Below are 14132 nucleotides of genomic sequence, written 5' to 3' on the forward strand. Positions count from 1 at the left end.
AGAAAGCATCTCATAACACCCTTTCCACCCCTGCCCCCAGGACAGGGAGACCTCCCCACAGACCCTGGTGGGACTCCCCAGCCCAGGCATGACCAAGGAGGTATCCGACACCTCCACACCACAGCAATACCAGCACTGCACCCGAACCAGGCATCCCCACCTTCCATCACTGTCATGCCTCCCCATTTGCGAGCCAAAGCTAAACCTGTGCTGGTGAAATGATGCACCCACACAGCCAAAGGCACTGGAAAAGACATATTCAAATTTCCCCTCCGTGAACCAAACTGATTAAAGGCCACCTGAGAAGCAAGGTACGGGTCCGAGCAGGCAGAGAGCTCACCATGGCTCACCCTGTGCTTTAGCAGAGGAAGCGGGTCGCTGAGGCAGGAGCACCCAGAGCCGTGTCCTCCCTCCTCTCCATCCTCCACAGGAGCCGCAGGCTGAAAACTCCTGAAGGAGCTGTGGCCAGAGCCAGAAAGGACACAAGACAGGTGAGAGGAACAGTTGGGTCAGTCAAACCATGGTGGATCCGTTGATGTTCCTGCTGCAACAGCTCCCAGCACAGCTCACTGTTGTCTTTTCTGGGCAATCAGCTACTGATCACTCCCCAACAAGGGGAAGGATGAGACAAACTGCTCCTCAGAGTTCTTGAGTTTATTTTACAACATCAGTTTGAGACTGCTGCTTAAGCAGGGTTACATTTCCTTGTGCTGGTGCCTGGTCAGCCTCAACAGGGCTGTATGGAGACCTTCTCCTTTGTCCCGCTCCCCTGTGGTGCCTGGACCAGTTGGTTTGTACTTCCAGCTTCATCCAGTCTCACGAGACGTGTCTGACACTGGGGCTTATTTTACAGACTAAGGCCAGGGTTTGCAGCTAAAACACAGTAAAATATTTTAGATTCTTTTTAAAACCAACTTCTGCACCAGGTTCAGACTCCAAATTTGGCTTAGGACTTGTTTATCTTCTGCCAAGCTGCCCCTCTAATGAACACCCCCAACACCAGAGAGAACTCTGCACGGATGGCAAGACCATCTTCATGGCTTAAAATACAAACACTGGCATCCTTTATTTAGGCACACAGGTAAGAGTCCAAGGCTTCAGTTCAAGGGCTGAAGAACTGGGTGAGGACGTGAAGTCTGGCCTCTGAGCAGCAGCATGTCCTGGTGCCTCTCCTGCCCCACACGCCACCAGCCACTGGCTCAAGATAGGCCACCATTATCCACTGTTGACAGGACATGGGCAACCTGGGCCTTCTGTGCACGTGTGATGTGCTGAGCCATCTGGATGACGCAGTCCATGGCCACCTCGGGGTTGGCTTGGATCAAGCTGCAAAGAAGACGGGAGAGGGCAACTGCCTCGGAGGCTGAAGGAAGAACCACCTCGTCTCCACCACCTGCTGTCCCCAACCCAGGGGACAGCATTACCCTTTGCAACCCAGCTCCCACAACCACTTACCTCTGGATGTGCTTGAGCACGTAGTCCCGTTTCAAATACTTGATGTTCTCCCAGATGGCAGACTGGGTGCCATCGTCCTCTTGCATGTGCTTCTCCAGCCACTCCACCACCACCTGGTTGTTGTCCCAGAGGTAGCCCTGGGGAGAGCAGCACCATGAGATGGGGATCCTGCTGCCTGCACAATCTGAGCCTCTCCTTTCTGCTGTGACCTCGGGCTTTTTCCTTCCTCCCATGACAAAACAAGGCAATGGGATTTTTCTTCTCAGTCCTACACATACAGCACAGCATGGCATAGCACACTCCCCCACTCCCATGTAACGGCTACTGGGTAAAAGGTTCAGCCTGGAAATTGAAACTCAGGAAACCTTCATGGGCTGTTTAAAATGCAAAAAGTTAAGGTAAAACATGTTTCTTTTGCATGCCCTCATTTCCCAGCTCAGCAAGCACAGGACTGAGATGGCGATGTGTGTGTCATGGCACTTGCATTTGAGAGCAGCTCAAGTGCAAAGACCCCACATCTCATTTCTGCCCTGGGAAGCCCTATCTGATTGTAGAAAATGTTTATTTGGGGACCACCTTGTTACCACTGAGCACCAGCATCCATCTGAGGTCACCCGATTTGAAGAGACAGCCCCAGCCTCAGGGCTGCTCGCCCACCCACCCCGGCACAGGCTGCAGAACAGTAATTCCCATCACACATTTAAACCCTCAGAGAGGCACCAACGAAATGGCTGAGTGATGGGAGAGCAGTGTGACAGCCCTTGGGATGCCTGTGGCCGCACGGATGCCTCAGGAAGCCAGGGCTGGAGGTACCTTCGCAGCTCCTTCTGTCTCCATGAACCAGCGCCGCAGCATGGACTGGATGTGGATGCGGCTCAGCTCGCTGTTTGCCTTCAGGACTTCCACCTTCACCACCTCCTCCAGCAGCAGCCGGCGCAGCCGCCAGTAGAGGAAGGAGCGGGCATTCTTCCACTCCAGGATGTCCTGTAGAAATGGGGACACAGCCCAGGTTTGCCTTTGCAGAAAGAAGAAGAGCTGATGTGCAGCAACTGCTCACTCACAGCTCGCAGCAGTGAATTTGAAGGCAGCTCTGCTGGGCAGGGCAGGAATGGCACATTGAGCTGCAGCCCAGACCCCCAGGAGGGGACTTTGCCTCCTGCTTTCGTGCTGCCACTGCAATACCCCCTGGCCAAGCCCCTTCCCACTGATGCCCTGGCTCACCATGATGACTCCTTTCTCCTGCATGCGGCCTGGTGTGTCGTGCAGGTCGGCGAAGTGCACAGCCACCTGGTAGTACATGGGCAGAAGGAGCTCCTCCCGGGCCTTGAGCTGCTTCTCCAGTTCCCTGCGCTGCGCCTCGGACAGCTCAGGGGTCCCTGCGGGACACACCATGCTGAGTAGCACACCCACCACCCCTGAAGGGGTCCACAGGCCACCGTGGGGTCTGGGCTCCACTCTGTGCTCCTACAGCAGCCACCTCTGGCACGAAACAGGGCACCCAGTGTCCTGTCCCTTTGTTTTGCCCAGAGCCCAGCCACAGAAGGCCATGGTCCCGAAGGGGCTGCACTGTGTTCAGTGCCTGCTGCAAGAGAGGTGGGAGGTGGCATTTGCAAGGACTTTGTGGGACCGTGTTTTAGTGGGGTGGAGGGGTGAGGGGACAAAGACCTCCCAACGCAGCCCCACCATCCACTGCAGGCAGGAGCCGATTACAGGGTGAAGGGAGACCCAGTGCATTAAAGGCAGTCTCTGTGCAGATCTGTAATGACTATGTGTCATCTCATTAGGTACTGATTCAGCATGGCCATTGCCATTCTTCATCTCAAAGCATGGGAGAAAAGTCCAGCACCATTTATGGACCCCCCAGGACAGGTGTTTTAAAGTACCACCACATCCACTTGGCAGGCTCCGCCATCAGAAAAGCCATAAAAAATTTTCACAGAGGAACACTAAAGGATTTCCTGATGATTGCCACCATGGTGTTTGAGCCTCATGCTTTGACTTACTGCTACCAATGCCCACAAGCCAAAACGCCCCCCTTACCCAGCTGCTCAGCAAGCTTAGCATAAACCGTATCAATCCTTCTCATGGTCTTCACCAAATCTTTCTTTCTGAACTTGATCTCCACTGTTCCTCCAGGCTCCAAAATGCCTCCCCTGGAAGGAAAGTTTGGTAAAGCAGGGACTGGTCTGCACGAGAGAATAAATCCTGGGACAAGACGTCCAGGAAACTCTTCTAAGAATTAGGGAGAGACAAAACCTAAAAGGGTTTTGTTTCCAGTCTGGGATTCTTGTCTATCCTCCCACTCCTTACAGCTTGCATTAATTCAGGTTAGAGAAAAGGCCTCCCAACCCCCAGAACAATGTTTTACTCTCCCAGAGCCTTCGCTAGATGCAGGAGGCCATCCCCAAGGAGACACCTGCCACACTGCTCTGTAAGAACCCTGGAACTTTTAGCTGATGGGTTTGATTAACTAAAGAGTAAAAAATACAAATCTCAAGCAACTGGAGGTCTCTGCCAGTGGGACTATGACTCTGCAGACCCCATGAGCCAGCCACACACAGGCTACAGAGGATGCACATGTGTTTTGGATGCTGACCTGCTCTCCTGGTCTGCGTAGAGCTCCACGTAGAGGGGGTTGATGGTGGAGTCGATGACCACCCAGGAGCCTCCCCGCAGCTCCGCGTGTGGTGGAATATAGACCAGGACAGGCTGCTTAAAATCCCGGAGGCTATCGACAATGAAGGCGCCGAACTTCAGCATTTGGTCATACATGTCTGAAAGCCAAAGGGACTCAGTGGCTGGGAACCCGGACTGCCGTGGGCCAGGCTATTGCCCCTTGCCTCCTCCTAGCTGCCCAAAGCCACCTTTCTCCATTGGAAAGACCAAACAAGCACCCCAAAACCAGCCCAGCAGGAAGCCACCAAGCCCTGGAACCTGGGTCCTGGCAATGCCCCATCACCTCCCCACCCCAATCCCACATCCTGGAGCGGTGCGGGCAGGACCCTGGTAGGCTGGGTCATCCCAGGACCCCATGGGGAGGCAGGAGTGCTGGCTGTATGTCATTTCACAGGGATCTGGGCACCCCAAGCACAGGTACCTTTCATGCCGCTGGAGAAGCCTCGCCAGTTGGCGAAGATCATCAGCGGGAGATGCTCCCGGTTGAAGTCCCGAATAGCCTGGGCCGTTTTAAAAGCAGAATCTGGAAACCAGACCTGCCCGGCCTGCTGGATTATCTGCAAAAGATGGCAAGCAGCAGTGCTGAGACTGGTGCTGGTACTTCCTGGCATACCACGCTGGCAGGTTGGTGCTATGTGGCGTGCAAGAGCTGGAAGAAAACAAACTGACCAAGAACCCTTGATTTCACCAGTCTTTAAGGAAAATCAAGACATGCCAAAGGATTACACTAAGCTTTTTCCCTGCTTTCCCTTCCAGCCTCCTCCTGGCTGCACTAAGGTCTCCCCACACACCTTCGCCTCCGAGTCCGGGTTGGCAGGGTCCGCAGGTACTGTCACCTCCACGGTGCGGGTCTCAACAGCGATAACACCAACCGGGAGACCTCCCAGCCTGCAGTGAGGCAGGGTGGCCTCAGCAGAGGCCAGTTCCTCTGCACGCTGCACCCCAGCCCCAGCAGAAAGGTTCTTCCCATCACCATCCCAAAAGCAGTGCCATGGCCCGGGCTTGAGTGGGCTTGATCGTGCATGCAGCCTCCTCACATCACTCTCTGCCCCGGGGCTCCATCCCCTGCTCCCAGCCGTACCTCGCTCTGCCAACCACAACTGTCTGAGCCCACGGCCTCATGATCTCCAGGAAGCTTCCTTGGTCAAAGAAGCCACTCTGCCAGGTCCCCTTGAGAGCTGTAGAACACAGAAAAAAGTGGAGTGGCACAACAGTGAGCACTGAAGGGCTCCCTGTGCACCAACCCACAGCAAAAAGCAGCTTCTGCACCAGGACGAGGGGTCTGCACCTACAAGATATGTTTGGGAGCATTGCTGCTGAGGTCTCGGGTTGCCCTCACTTACTTGGATGGGGTCTCCCTGCCAGCATCCACCTGGGATCGTAGGGTACTTTAGAAGGGACAAAATCAATTTCTCTTTCGATGGGGTCACTTATGGCAGTGATGGGCACCGGGCTCCGGTTATCCTGCAAGGGAGAGCCCCGAAGGGCAGGTCACCAGCCAAGTATAGGGTAACACCCCACACCGCCATCCTGCAGCACCCTCCTACCTTGGGTATGTACGAGAGCCACTGCAGGATAGTGTAGACCCCCTCAAAGTCATCCGGGACGGTGACATGGGAAACACCGTTATTATGCATGATCTGCACGCCTCCCAGCTGGTTATTGGATGTGTAAACTTCACGTCCCAACACCTAGCCAGAATTATTAACAGAAACACAGATCAGTCTCTGCTAACACAGCAGTTGCTCCTCCTTGCTCTGTTTGTTCAGTCAAACCTCTGTACAGGCACATCCCCTCTGGTTTGAGGTTGAATTTCCACCTCTGTCTACCAGGCTGATGTTAAAGCAAAGGGATCCTGCTTTAGACCAGTGCATCGGTTTAGCTAAGCAGGTCTCAAATCAGCTCAAACCAGTACGATTCTGCCCAGAGATGGGTCCTGCCCGTGGGACCGGAGCTGAACAGTCCCCATGGCAGCTCTGCCATCCCACCCTGCCCCAGGAGTGATGCACCATGAACTGGCCTCTAAAACAATACCAAATAGCTGCAGGGTGGCATTCCCTCAATTCTCAGTCAGACGAGCACAGTTGCAGTTCCCCTGCAACTCCTCCCAACAGGTCCCATGAGGTGACGTGCAGGGAACTGCCACCTTTTCCCACGGGACAGAGGAGGAGCCCACGCATGTAGTGGTGTGAGGGACAGTGCCAGGGGAGGACACACAGCTGGAGCGCGGTACCTTATTGAGAGCCGTGACGCCAGTGAGGATGATGTGGGAATTCTCCACCTGGATGACACGCTGGCCCAGCCTTACCAGGTACGCACCGATCCCGATGGCACGACAGGTCACCTGGGCAAACACACAAGGACATGTGAGGTTACTGGAGAGGAAGGGCTGCAGCACAGTCCACGAGCACCAGGAGAATGATGCTCTGCAGGGGTCTGCACAGTCAGGTTGCACCAGGTCGCTTATTACATCCTGTTATTCCCCCCAGGGTGACCATAAAAGCAAGTAGGAGAGAGGGGAGGAGCGGAGCAGGGGAAGGTCCCACAGCTGTACCATGCTGATGGTCACTATTTCGTCATAAGCACGAGAGGACTCCCCAGCGATGGTACCAGCAGCTCTCAGGTTTTCCACCCCAAATCCATTGTCCTTCCCAATGATGTCCTTGAGGACATACCTGCAGGGAAAGCAGAGCCACGGTGGTGTGGGCAGAACAGAGGGAAGCACTCACTTTCATGATGTGTTTGGCAGGATGCTGAGCCAGGACATGGGAGGTGCATCCTGGCGGGGATGTAGGGCAGGGCTTGGGGTGGCTCTGTGCACCCTGTGGAATAGCAGGGCTCACCTGGACTCGCCCCCTTCCTCCACGTGCTCACAGTGCACTGAGTTCATGGCGCTGATCCTTGTGTAGTCCTGGGGAGTCAGGTACAGGTACTTGAACCCCTGCAAATAAAGAGGAGGAGGGTGATTTGTGGATCCCCCCTCCATGCACACGCTCATGTGGGACACAAACCCTCTCCAAACCCAACCCAAACCCACTCCATACATCAACAGTGGCTCAGGGACCACGGCTGGACAAAGCAGCCATGCCAGCACTGGCACCTTTATCTCCACCCCACCGGGGAAAGTGAAGGGAACTGCCCCTGTGGCACTGGGTGCAGGTGTGTGCTCACTCCCCAGCATTGATCCTGCAGTTTTATGTCCCAGTTTAGCTCTGGTCCTTCCTTTCCCAAATAAGTCCCCTGTTCTTTGTTGTGATGGCAGGAGGGGAGGTGCCCACACACCTTGTAGGGGTCCGCAGGGTCCACCCAGGCCACCTGGAATGTGTGCTTTATCTCATCAGCAAAGCCGATGCGGGCGCCGCTGTTGGCAGCAATGTAGATGCGGGGAATGCCTTCGGCCCGCGCCAGCTCAGAGGACCGCAAGAAGACCAGGTCCTCCTCTGGCCCAAAGGAGCCAATCTTGTGTGTGATGTCGTTGCAAATGAGCACTATATCCCGGCCTTCTGGATACTCGGGGGTCTTGAGCTTCATTTTGAAAGCAACCATCCCCACCTGCCCAAAACAGCACAAGGTCACAGGGCAGGCTCCTCCAGAGAAATGGGGTCAGAGCTGGTTACTGCATTAGCCAACAAATAGAAAGCTTGCTTGAGGAGCATCCCCTGGCCTTTAAACACAGCCAGAACGGGGAAACCAACAGCCATTCCCATGTGCCACAGCACAGCTTCCCTCCACCCCTCTTCTCTTGTCCCATTCCCAAATCATCCCCTGCTACCTCGTTCCCTCCAGGGACCCTGTTCATGTGCACCAGGTGTCCCTGCGAGTCCAGCACCAGCTCAGTGTACGTCAGAACATCCTTGGGGTGCAGATCCGAGGAGCCCCACAGCTTGAGGAGAGCCTGCAGAGACACCGCACACAGGATGAGCTGAAACCACTGGACTGCAGGAGCTCTGAGGCTATTGCCGAGCACAGACGCACACTCCTGCAGCAGGCTGGGACTTGGGGTGAGCAAAACTTCATGTTAGAGCCCCCACGCTGCTGCAGACCTCCTTGCACGTGGCTTTCTGGTAAACATCCTCCATGAGTGCAACTATGGCAATTTGCAAGAGCTAGGAATCAGTTTAGAAACGCTTCATATAACCAAAAATGTTGGGGCTTGGGCTCTTTTCTTCTTCTCATTTGCCAGCTCAGGGGAGAGGACTCTTTTCCCCAGATGGGAGTATCTGGGGAGGATGGGGAAGAAAAGCAAATACCTTAATTTGGAGCCTCCTGCTCAGCCAGACTGACCTGCCTGATCATCTCTGGGAAGTCATACACATAGGTGGTGCCCAAGGACTGTGCCTGGAACCGCTTGGCCTGGAGCAGGTCCTTGGTGACGTAGGGGGTGTTGATGAGCATCCCGTGCTGCAGCCCTTGCTTGTCCCCATATGACTGAAGCATGATCTGGAGAGAAGGGCAGAGCATTGGCTGCCTTCCCTGGATGTGCAGGCAAGTCCTCTCTGCAATGCTAAGCTGCAAGAGCCCCGCACGGCTGGAGCACTGCTGAGCTTTGCCTGGCCAAGACACTTGTGCCTGTGGCTCCACTCGACCAAACAACATGATTTTCCACCCCACTCTTTGCTATTGAGGGGACAGAGTGCAACACTGCTGTGCTGCAAGTACCAGTAACACCCTAACGCTGACCTTCACCTCCCAGACCAAAACCTGCCTGACTACGCATCAGCAACACCCCTGGAGCTGGGGTGTCAGCACCATTTGGGAGCAAAGCATCACCCCAAGGTGCCCAACTGGATGCAGCACAGAGGGGAGTGAAACCAGGCTAGCCCTGGGAATGCTCCTGTACAGTCCCAGGGGCTCTGGAACAGACCAGCATTGCAGGTGCATAAAGATTTTTGCAGAAACCACCCCAAAGTTTCGCTATAGCTGATAGCTGTTTAAGCAGTCGTGGTTGGGTTCCCGCTTGCAGCCGCCGCCTGCAGTTACTCACACTGCCGGTGCTGGGGTCCCTCACTTCCTTGTAGAGGCTGATATCCAGGTAGTAGCCAGACTCGGTGGCCAAGACAAGGCGGATGGGGATGGCAGTGGCAGTGGGTGTCAGGCGAATGTTGATCTTCACCTCAGCCTGCAGGACACGCAGCTTCCAGAGGCGGCTGCCGTAGCGCATCACCATGGACCGTACCGACTCCTCAATCTGAGCATGGGACAGCACACAGATGGGTCCCTGGCCCCAGGAACAGCACTGTCCTTGAGCACGCGATGCCAAGGCTAGAGGAGCCATGGTGCATCTCCACCCCAAACAGTCATTTCAGATTTGCTTTGAGCAAGCCCTTCCCTCTCTCCATGCCTCCATCCCTGGGGGCTGGTGCTGCCGTCCAACCTCTCCACTGGGGAGAGGGAAAGACGGTGCCCCACAGCCTCTTGAACAGACACAGCCCCACTCCTTCAGACGACACGCTGCCCGGGGGAAGGGCCTGGCACTCAGCCTCATGCCCTCCCATGAACTGCCTGCTTGTCCAAGTCTGTACAAAAATCCCTGATCATTGCAAATCATGAAATCTCAGCACCTCCCCAGAAAACAGCCCACAGCAAAGGTCTGACACAGAAATTAAGTTTCAGGAGCCTCTGGGGCTGCCAAATCCATCCGCCATCCAGGGTTGGGTGGGCACTGGATGGGACCAAGTCTGACAGCCAGCGTGGGGGGTGGCTGCCCGTCCATGCAGTGGTACCGAGCATGGGGGATGATGCAGCCTCCATCCCCAGATCAGCAACACGCTGACAGCAGGAAGCAGGACACCAACAAACACACCTTGGAGGGGTCCATGATGACTTTCGGAACAAAGTTGAGGAAGATGTGGTTGCAGTCAGTGCGGACGGCAGTGTTGCTGAAGGCCACCTCCAGCTCGTCCATCGCCTCCAGGAGCAGACGCTCACCCTCATTCTGCAGGTACTCGAAGGAAGCCTCCTGCAGCACACTGGGCATCTCAGGGGCAGCCAGAGCAACCCCTGCACCTGAAATGTGCCCACTTCTGCCCATACACCCAGGGGACCCAGTGGTGCCTTGCCTTGGTGACGAGATCCGAGTGGCGCACGATGGCGCGGATGAAGAAGCGGTAGTCAGTGGCCTCAGCGCCCGCCTGCACTTTGGCAGCCCCCAAGTAGAGATGCATTTTGTGGTTGGCGCAGGGAATGGCTGTCAGGTCAAAGTTGCGCATGCGGCTCAACTCCAGCTGGAAGGCAAGCGCTGGCTCCAGGTGCCGGTAGATGCGGTCCTCTGCAAACTGGTGCAGCATGGAGGGATAAGTGAGTGGCCGGTCAGGCAGTGCTGGACGGGTTCTGCTCTAACCGCGGTTCTTACCTCGTCCCTGGCTCTGAATGTGAAAAACTTCGGGAATTCTCTCTAGAGCAAAGGGGAGAGAGAGCTCAATGTGAATAATCCTGGCATGCAAAGGATTTTTCCAATTTTCAGTGAATTCATTAAAAAGAAAAAATCTTGCAAGCTTCCTCCTCCCCCAAAGGGAAAAAAGCTTGGAGTAATCAACACCTTTTAAAGGCAACTTAAAGCTATGGAGTGGCCATGCAGGAACCATGCGTTACTGGAGACATTAGTGGCATAAAGGATAATACAGGAGATAAATCACTCATTGAATCCCTCATTAATTAATTCCCAGCTCCTGATGCACAGTAGGTACATCCATCATGTGACGCTATGTCTATAAGGTACTGAGAGATGTTTCTAGGTATTTCAGGGAGGTGGAAGCACAATGTGTCTAAAGTCATTCTGCCTGTCGGCAGCTCGGTTTGCACTCACCTGCTGGGCAATGAGAAACGTGATTCTTCGGAGACCACAGTTGACGAGGACGTTTTTCTACATAGAAACAGAAGACTCCACCAGTCACGAGAGCTTAAACATCTCCACTGAGGGAGCAAATAAAACCCAAGTGGCTACCATGGGGTGCAACATTTTGGGGAGCACTGCATGGGGATGAGGCAGTGCCTTGGGATATGGTGCCCTGGCTTGCAGGGTCCACAGAAAGGGGATCCAGCCCCAGAAACAGACCTTGGACTGGGCAAAGGCTCTGAAGATGGGCACCAGCTTCTCGTCTTCCATGTGGTCAGCCCAGCGGAGCGCAATGTTGAGGATATGGATCGGCTCCTCATGGACATTCTGGCAACAAAACCCCCCCAGTCAACCCTGACCAGCAGCACCACTGCCATGCCAGCACCACCTGGGGGGGGACAGCAATGGCATCGTGCCCACCTTGCCATCCTCCTCCTCGTAGACACTAGCTCGTGTCTCACTGAAGAGCGCACTCTCCGAAGGCGAGTTGGCAAAGCACGAGATCACTTCATCAAAGTTCCTGCCCAAATGGTGGGGATGGGGTGACACGTCAGAACATTGTGCCCATCACCTGCCTGAAGGGCACAGCGCCAGGGACCTGCTGCGGCACGGATGCAGGTACCAGCGCAGCAGCCAGGGGCATGCACTGGCTCAGCCTGGCTCCGCCAGCCCACAGCTAAGCCACAGCTCATGAAATACAGCTCTGAGCACTGCTATGTTAATGTGCAGATGCTTAACCTGTGCCAGACAAGCTCCCCCCAGGTTCCATGTGCCCCCAAAAGACATGTCATGACCCCACCAGTTAACTGTCTTACTGAAAATACCCAGCCCCAACTGCCGGCTGCAGGAGGAACAGGAGCTGCCTTAAGTGCTGTCCAGCCGCTGCCGGCTTTGGCTCTTCCACCCCCTTTTGCTCTCTAACAATTGCAGCGGCACCCAAAAGGCACATGCATGACCAGCCAGGTGTGTCCTGCACCCCCACCTTGTGAAGTCTTCAAATCTGTTGAAGGCCACCATAGCTCCCATCCGCTGGCTCAAAGGAGAAAAGCCACTGTCCATGAAGAGCTCAGTGCTGTGCCTGGCCAGGTCAGGGTTGGAGATGCTGATGGGGACGGACATCCTGCATGGGGGAGCAAGGAAGCCATCAGCCATGAGCGGAGGCACCACTCCTGGGTCCAACAGGGACCACGCAGATCCTACATGGGACCCTGACCCAGAGAGGGCTCATCTTGCTCCACTGGCAAAGGGAGAGCACGGTGGGCAGTTCCCTCTAAGGGTCCCTGCATTTTGCATGGAGAAGATGATACAAGCCCAACAGCTTTGCAAAAAGGACCATGTGCAGGGGGAGCAAGATGGGCGTGCAGAGGCCTCTATACCTGTTTGGGTGAGAGGAGGGCAGCACGAACTGGAACTCCACCAGGCAGGTGCCATCCGAGAGCTGCCGGTGCTGCAGGCTGTTCAGTTCGTAGGCAAGGTACCCACGCCGCACGTACACCTGGGGAGGGGGGTGGCAGGAGGTATCACCATGACCCTGCCACCACCACACACATCCATGCCACTTGCCAGAGCTCACGTGCCCCCCATGACCCCCCCAGCCCTCACCTCCAGTGCCGCCATGCGCACCACCTGGTTGGTATGGTAGAAGAAGATGGGAAGCACATCAAAGATGGTGGTTTCTGAGAGGATCAGTTTCTGAAAGAGAAAGGGAGAAAGCAAAATTTAGGGCAAGTATGAAGTGGGACCCCCTTGCCCCATCACAGGATGGGGGATGCACGTTCCAGAAGAGTCCCTCAATGTGGGGCTGGGCAGGACTGGCCACTGGGGTGTCATGGGACACCCAGCCCACCATGGGGACACTGCCAGACCCAGATGTGGATCCACATGTCAGTCCCCCACCAAATGGGGTGAGGAGCAGGGGATGGGGACTGGCAGAAACAGGGTGCACCCTCTCCTCTGGTCTGCACAGGCACAGACACTGCAGCAAGGCTTCGATTGCTTTTTTGGCTATTTTTAAGGCTAAGCCACTTGCAGGCAGACCTCCTCACCAAAGTCACCCGAAAGCCAAATTCCCTCTGTGGAAAATCGCGTGATTCCCAACCTTCAGGTTTTCAGGGCAGTACTCGTGTCCGTACATGTTGATAGCGGAGAGGAAGATGGACTCCACCTGGTTGTACCGCAGCTCATAGGAGGGCAGGTGAGAGGCAATGAGCACCTGCAAGAGAAGAGGTGGCTAGGAGCACAGGGGACGGGGACAGGGATGGGGACAGGGATGCAGACAGCACAGCATGGCACTCGCTGACCTGCCGGGCTCTCAGCGCCACTTTGGAGTGCTCGGTCTTGCTGAGCTGCGTCAGCTCATGGAGGATGGCCGTCAGCTCGTCCGTCAGTGTGGGGTCGCGGCCACACAGCTGGTCCTGCAACGCACGCACCACTATGGTTCGGCTCAGGGCCCTCGCTGTGGGGTGGCTTCACCCCACACTCCCAGCCCCACACAGGCAATGGGGACAAGACCCGAGGCACTAAAACCGGCAAAATACTGCTCTTTGAACCAAGTGCAGCAATGCAGTGCTACAGAGGGGAGATAAAGTCCCCCTAACAAGGCAGGAATGGACACTTGAGTGCAAAATCCAAACCCTGGGAATGCATTAAACAGAAAAAAAAGGGGTTTCTCAGCTGTCCACCTGCTTTCAAGGGGAAAGCACAGGGCTGTGACAGCCACCCGCAGCTGCATCCCATCCTGCAACGGTGCAGAGCTTGCCTCAGCTTATGGGCTTTTCCCTGCTGCCAGCCTTTACTTCTGCTGTCTTGGGGCATGGGCTGTACTCACAATTAACATGGTCACCAGCAGGTTCTTCTTTGCCACCTGGGCATGAGAGAAGATGCTCTCCAGCACGGGGTTCATGTCAGGTTTGCACTGCTCCCGCAGGCTGATGACGCACTTGTCATAGTGAGCTGCAGGGCAGAGCATGGTGAGCCCTGCAGACCCTCCAGAGAGCCCCACAGACCCCTCTGGAGAGCCCCCGAGCCCTCACCATGTTGGAACTGTGTCTCCACTTGCAGGTAGCGTCTTAGCAGGTCCAGTACCACTGCCTTCATGTAGCCCCCGATGCCGCTGCGGTACCTGGGGAGCAGAGCGCCCAGCATGCTGCAAAGCAGGGGGGGGGGG

The 14132-nt window shown here is 55.5% G+C and overlaps 1 protein-coding gene across 1 annotated transcript in view; it reads right to left on the bottom strand.

Annotated features, from left to right (window-relative positions):
* Positions 1 to 1199: 1199 nt before the first annotated feature.
* The window catches only part of ACACB (acetyl-CoA carboxylase beta), a 24985-nt gene continuing 12052 nt past the window's right edge, over positions 1200 to 14132 (bottom strand). The window contains exons 22-52 of the mRNA XM_010582268.1: positions 13999 to 14087; positions 13794 to 13918; positions 13267 to 13380; positions 13065 to 13178; positions 12569 to 12658; positions 12343 to 12461; positions 11949 to 12086; positions 11387 to 11486; positions 11186 to 11293; positions 10937 to 10993; positions 10484 to 10525; positions 10191 to 10406; positions 9935 to 10090; positions 9116 to 9319; positions 8416 to 8571; positions 7904 to 8026; positions 7414 to 7683; positions 6975 to 7072; positions 6686 to 6806; positions 6365 to 6475; positions 5679 to 5822; positions 5475 to 5595; positions 5213 to 5309; positions 4923 to 5019; positions 4553 to 4688; positions 4052 to 4229; positions 3496 to 3608; positions 2677 to 2831; positions 2269 to 2439; positions 1456 to 1592; positions 1200 to 1326 (exon numbers count right to left, since the gene is read on the bottom strand). Of these exons, the coding sequence (XP_010580570.1) occupies positions 1200 to 1326; positions 1456 to 1592; positions 2269 to 2439; positions 2677 to 2831; positions 3496 to 3608; positions 4052 to 4229; positions 4553 to 4688; positions 4923 to 5019; positions 5213 to 5309; positions 5475 to 5595; positions 5679 to 5822; positions 6365 to 6475; positions 6686 to 6806; positions 6975 to 7072; positions 7414 to 7683; positions 7904 to 8026; positions 8416 to 8571; positions 9116 to 9319; positions 9935 to 10090; positions 10191 to 10406; positions 10484 to 10525; positions 10937 to 10993; positions 11186 to 11293; positions 11387 to 11486; positions 11949 to 12086; positions 12343 to 12461; positions 12569 to 12658; positions 13065 to 13178; positions 13267 to 13380; positions 13794 to 13918; positions 13999 to 14087 (4027 nt within the window). The remainder of the gene's footprint in view (positions 1327 to 1455; positions 1593 to 2268; positions 2440 to 2676; positions 2832 to 3495; positions 3609 to 4051; positions 4230 to 4552; positions 4689 to 4922; positions 5020 to 5212; positions 5310 to 5474; positions 5596 to 5678; positions 5823 to 6364; positions 6476 to 6685; positions 6807 to 6974; positions 7073 to 7413; positions 7684 to 7903; positions 8027 to 8415; positions 8572 to 9115; positions 9320 to 9934; positions 10091 to 10190; positions 10407 to 10483; positions 10526 to 10936; positions 10994 to 11185; positions 11294 to 11386; positions 11487 to 11948; positions 12087 to 12342; positions 12462 to 12568; positions 12659 to 13064; positions 13179 to 13266; positions 13381 to 13793; positions 13919 to 13998; positions 14088 to 14132) is intronic.

This window comes from Haliaeetus leucocephalus, unplaced genomic scaffold (genome assembly GCF_000737465.1).
Source record: "Haliaeetus leucocephalus isolate CR32 unplaced genomic scaffold, Haliaeetus_leucocephalus-4.0 Scaffold840, whole genome shotgun sequence".
Taxonomy (NCBI): Eukaryota; Metazoa; Chordata; class Aves; order Accipitriformes; family Accipitridae; genus Haliaeetus; species Haliaeetus leucocephalus.